Below are 5,329 nucleotides of genomic sequence, written 5' to 3' on the forward strand. Positions count from 1 at the left end.
TTATTTTGAGTTTTGTTGAGACCTGTATGACCTTTTCTGAGACATCTGAAAATGTATACTGCTTTTCTTCCTGTTTTTCTTACATGCCCCTCAAACTTCTGCCTTATCCTTTCCCCCAAGCTTTTAACAGAATTGTTATCAATTAACTTGTATTCAACTTTCCTCAATGGAATTTGAAACTCCTTTTTTTATTATTGTCATTTACTGTTTATTCCAAAAAGAGAACATTCTTGTACTGAGATGAGATTTGTAGTTATCCTCCGATACCACTAGATGGAATTAAATACATAAACACCGCAACCAAAACAATTTTTCTTGGTAAAATAAAACTATAGCTAAATAAATAAATGATTGCATATTTACATTTAGTCAAAATATGATATAAAAAGTCAGATGTTATTTAAAGAATTTTTCCAGTGTTAAACTCTTCTGAAATATAGTCTAGTCTAAATCTAGTATTTATTCATGTTTTTAGGACACATTTTTTTCAGGGAAGTATTTTACTTTTTTAAACAAAATCATGTCTAAAACTTATATTTTTTTATGTCTGGCTTCTGAGATACTACAGTCACACAAAAGGCTATGCAAGACTTTTTGGAACTGTCAACATATTTATTATGATTTAATCAAGAGAGTTTAATCTAAGACTGAATGTTCAATAAAAGAATCATTTTTATATCATGACTGCTACCTGTTAGAATCTGTTAAAAAAAACAAAAACAAGATTGAGACACAAGCACTGTTTCAGGTTATGGCTTTATTCCTGCTGGTGGTATTTCATAGGCTGGGCCTATCCACGGTACAGACAAAACAAGATAACAGACATATTACAGAGATAAAAATAACATTTCATTTACAATACAATGCATCTATAAATTAGACAAACTCTTAAAATATATGGTGATTAAAAAAGAATAATAAAAAAACTGAATAAAAAGACAGTTTGGTCTGTATTAATGCCCATCACCATTAGGTGGCAGTGTTGTCAGGTTGACGCTATAATTTACAAAACCAAGTCATATTCCAATTGTGCAGTTTCAAAAAAAAGCACAACTATAATATTGGGGAGAAATAAATGAATGACATTTTAAATCTTTTAATCGTCCCACATGTAAACACAGACAACTCCTGAATTACCCCATATAATTAATACATGAGCGGTAATATCGTATATCGTTGCATTTTATGCAAATACTTTTCCAAGCTCTGACGTTTTCTTTACTTGTAGAGATGGTACACATTAGATTCTGATTTCATACACACTCTAATTTAAGTTTAGCTGAGGAGTTCACAGCCTGTTCTTGTTATAGGCTTTGGAGACCCTTAACTTTAGTCAAAAAGGTTTCTTATTGCTATTAGAATTATATATTTTTTAGGAGTTTCACCTGAGAGCGTGACGTTAAATAGTCTATTTATTGTACTAATTAATTTTCTGCTCTCCCAACTAATTCTCTATTCCGCCACTAGTTTCCTCAATCGCGTAATCACATCTTCCCCGCTGACCCAAGGCACTGTGACCGCCTTGAACTCCCCGGGCATGGCTTCGTGGGTTTCTGTGATGAGCCGGTGCATGGGGAAGTCCCTGCGTGGGAAAGCCACGTCTCGAGGCCCGAGCGAGAGCGCAGGACAGAAGTCGTTGGCCCCATCCCCTACATAGAAGATCCGCTGGTAAGGGCGGCCGCGCTCCTGCGTCCTGCGGGCCACGTAGTCCCTGACGACCACCTGCTTGCACATGTTGTCCGGGCACCGCTGGCACTCGTGGGAGTGAAAGGGCCGCAACACCAGCCTACCGTTCTTGTTGAAAGTGGCCGGGTTGGTGAAGATCCGGTGGAAGAGCTGGCGCACCCCGGCGCGTCGAAGCCAAGACTCGATGAAGAAGGTGTTGGCGTCAGACACCAGCACCACCTCAAAGTCATGCGCCGAGCGGTTGCGCAGGAACTGGAAGAGGGTGAGCATGCCGGGGGATGCGGGAATCTTCTCCATGATGCTGCGTAAGTCGCTCTCGGTGACGCCCTGCTCCGCCAGGTAGGCCAGTACTCGCTGCATGTACTCATTGTAGCGGCCGGGCTGATAGGTGTCCTTCAGCCAGCCGGGCAGGTACTGACCCGGGGCGGCCTGCACCACCATGTCGTCGCTGGTTTCATCCACGATGGTTTCATCGAAGTCAAAGAAGATTATGAAGCGTTTGTCCGGGGAGATGGAAGCAGAATGGGAGGCCATGATGTCTGTATGCCTGAACCTGTGCTGCTCCTCTTCACCTGGGGGCTGAGGGGGGACATAACAGCAGTTGAAGACTGAATCCCCCATGACTGACCAGCTCCACTCCCCTATATCCCACAGATGAGAATAATAAATAGCAAACATGCGAACAAAGAGGTTAAATTGGGTTCCATTTGAAATTTGCAGGACATGCATACCTTGAATTGCGCCCACGGCTCTCTTGACCTGAATCGCAGAGGCTTTCAAATTGTGCGGCTGGCCGAACCTGTGTATGGGGAAAAATGTAAGTATCGAGTTGCGTTAAAAGGCAAAGGTAGAAAGTATTACGTTTTCAATTGGAACACTAAGAGGAACGACTTAATAAAATAAGTCAAAGGCCAACTGGAAATGAAATAATGACGTGCAAAATTGGCTGATATGAATTTTAAGCTGGTCTAAATTATCTAAGCGATTTATCGACCTATTCTTAGGCAAAATAAATAAACATTATTTCTTCAAAGTATAGGCACCAATCATTGCAGGCAATCTAAACGCTATTTGAAAAAAATCTAGTAAATCACAATAAGCTCTAATTTTTTCAAATATTTTAAAAGCATATTTAAATTATGATTTAATTTAGAAGAAGAAGAAGAAGAAGAAGGTTAAAGCCATAAATGCATCACCAGCACTGGTTCCGATCCCCCGTTGTCAGGTTCGATCCGGTCTCTTTGGTTACAGAAGGCAGAGTTACAGCAGCAGCCGACCCGCGGCTCACGCACTTTTATCTGCGGAGCCGCTGTGAGCGTGCCCGCGGATTCAAGTCCGCCCATTTAATAGCAGCCCACAGTGCGCGTTCACGGCACTTTCATGAGATGAGAGAGTATAGGCAAAGAGAGGGGGCAAGGAAAGCAGGAATATTCTGTTGGATGAGGGTTCTACATAGTCAAAGATCCACTTTTTTCTTTTCCAAGTGTCTACGGTACATCTAGCCTTTTATGTAATCTGTTTTTGTTCAGCAGATTATCAACTTTATCTCTTGGTGAAACATTTACAGTTCCTTGCAACAGTATTTTTGAACTTTTCCACATTTTGTCCCTCCAAGTCAAGTCTTAGAACTGCTATTTATTGGAATCATAGCTTCGTGTCTTTACGGGTCCAGCTTTCCACATTTATAGAAACTAGAACTATTTTGACATTTTACTTTGCAAAATTGTCCAAATTTAGATAGGAGAATCTCTGAAACCATCAGTTTAAATATCCATTCGTTTAAGGTTTGGAACTTTTAACATGTTTTCATCAAAATCAAGTGAAAGGGCCGCTCTGTCCTTGTTTTAAGTTTTTTGCAGCCTCCAGCAGGTTGAGTTCCAGGATTGCCCTGTACTTAAATGCACCACTAAACTCTGACCAGATGTCCAGAGTAAAGACCACCCAATCAGCATGTTTTAACAAATGTTGCTGTAAAAAACAGTGATTTCAAAAATCAATCTTGGCCTCCTTTTAGATGGCTAATCTGTATTTAGTTCAGTGGGGCCATTTTAACGGTAAAATGCCTCGAGTCTGCGAGTCCATATCTGTAGTGAAGGCAGGACAGGGATGGCTTTCGTTGTTGGGTTTCGCATTTCAGGTGATGACTGGATAGAAATGATTTAAAAGTAATCAAAATCTGAAATAAGGTTATGTTTCCATTTACTAACTACAGAGAAACATCAGTATCGCAGCAAGGGAGCCCATGTTTGCTGCTTGTTCCTCCTGATAAGACCCTGCAAGTATGCTGATTAATGAAGCACACAGAACGAACAAACGGCTGGGAAACGCGACGTGAAGTCCTCTTCTCTTTATCTGCCTGCCGACAGACGCAGCCTCCTCCCTCCTCGACACCAGAAGGCGTAATGACTAACAGCTGGGGAGGCCGACTATTTTCAAACCCAAATGGGAATGGAGATGTACAGACGGCGTGTTATTATCTCCTCTGCTCGTGAAGCGAGCCCCGGTACCTGGCCACCCACTCATCAACAGTGAGTCACACACACTTTTCTCTGCTCCCATCGGCCTGTTCTGCTACCTATAGGATTATGCGACTCATTAAACCCACCTGGTAAAGAGAAAGCAGGTATTCTTCCAGCAATAATGCATCCTAAAAGGAGGGAAACACTACAAACCAATAAAACTTGAAGACTTTTTGGTACCTATGAAGATGATGACCTAAATTGTGGAACTATCCTGTTAATTTGCCCAAAATGGAAAGATTAGTAAAAGATTAAAGGTGTTAACAGTAGTAAAAACATGTCACAATTCTCAGATTCAGTGCAAAGAGTTGGTAAAATGTTATACCAAAATCGCAGTGAAACTAAAAAAAGCAGGAAAAAGACCAGCGCTGAAGTTAGTAAGAGTCAATCAGCAATAATCCACGCTGGAGCAAATCTCAGTTTGAAACATACTTAAACTGAAGCACACAATCAGGAACATGCTGTTCCCAATCAATATTTTTCATGTTCACAATATAAAGAAAGTAGACATCTTTTTTACTATAAAGTGACCTGCTCTAAACAAGTTCTAAAAGCGCCAATTCAACCTGAACAGATTCAGTCAAAAAAATTTCATAGATTAAAATAAAATAAGAACAGCCTGTAAAAACTAAATAGCCAATAATTCAATAGCTTGAAGAAACAGTAAGCAAGTGTTTTCTGTGTGACTTCAGTTTCTCATATCGCTGTTTGTGACAATACAGCTTCAGTTTGCTGCACTTGCAGGCAGTTATTTATGCACACCTTTCTAATATTCCTGCTACTGTATTTCAAACGTTGATTTTCCTCTTTTTTTTGACATCTTGTTGAAGATCTGCTGCTGTTTTTTTTTTAAATCTTTGTCCCATAGCTGAGACTCTTTGGGTCATGCTTCAGCCATCTGCCAAGTTATGCAACTAGCGGCAGTGGTTCACACAGCATCATCAACATTTAATAAATAAATGTGGATTTGTTTAAGTTCCTATTGAACTCAGGTCTAGCTCAGATATTTTATTATGCCCCGATACCTGAAACCCTAAATTAAGCGCCAGTTTTGTCCAATATACTCTATGTATAGCAAGGATTTTAAGAAAAAAGGAAAACAAAAGGATCCAAGGAAACAAATA

General features: G+C 40.2%; 1 protein-coding gene across 2 annotated transcripts; it reads right to left on the minus strand.

Annotated features, from left to right (window-relative positions):
* Window positions 1-737: 737 nt before the first annotated feature.
* On the minus strand, window positions 738-3,094 carry phospho1 (phosphoethanolamine/phosphocholine phosphatase). Of its 2 annotated transcripts, none has more exons than XM_014475313.2 (3): window positions 2,883-3,094; window positions 2,418-2,485; window positions 738-2,327 (listed from the first exon to the last, which is right to left on the minus strand). In XM_014475313.2, exon 3 carries the CDS (start codon window positions 2,305-2,307, stop codon window positions 1,453-1,455), a length of 855 nt encoding a protein of 284 aa, XP_014330799.1. In that variant the 5' UTR covers window positions 2,308-2,327; window positions 2,418-2,485; window positions 2,883-3,094; the 3' UTR covers window positions 738-1,452. The 2 variants fall into 2 exon arrangements, with proteins under 2 accessions (XP_014330799.1, XP_005796731.1); XM_005796674.3 differs by having other exon boundaries at window positions 738-2,265; window positions 2,883-3,089.
* Between the last annotated feature and the right edge of the window lie 2,235 nt (window positions 3,095-5,329).

The sequence above is a fragment of the Xiphophorus maculatus genome, chromosome 16 (genome assembly GCF_002775205.1).
Source record: "Xiphophorus maculatus strain JP 163 A chromosome 16, X_maculatus-5.0-male, whole genome shotgun sequence".
NCBI classification, from domain to species: domain Eukaryota; kingdom Metazoa; phylum Chordata; class Actinopteri; order Cyprinodontiformes; family Poeciliidae; genus Xiphophorus; species Xiphophorus maculatus.

What these genes read in the sequence shown, in the direction of transcription:
- phospho1 (XM_014475313.2), bottom strand. Translation starts at nt 2,307, where the DNA reads ATGGGGGATTCAGTCTTCAACTGCTGTTATGTCCCCCCTCAGCCCCCA.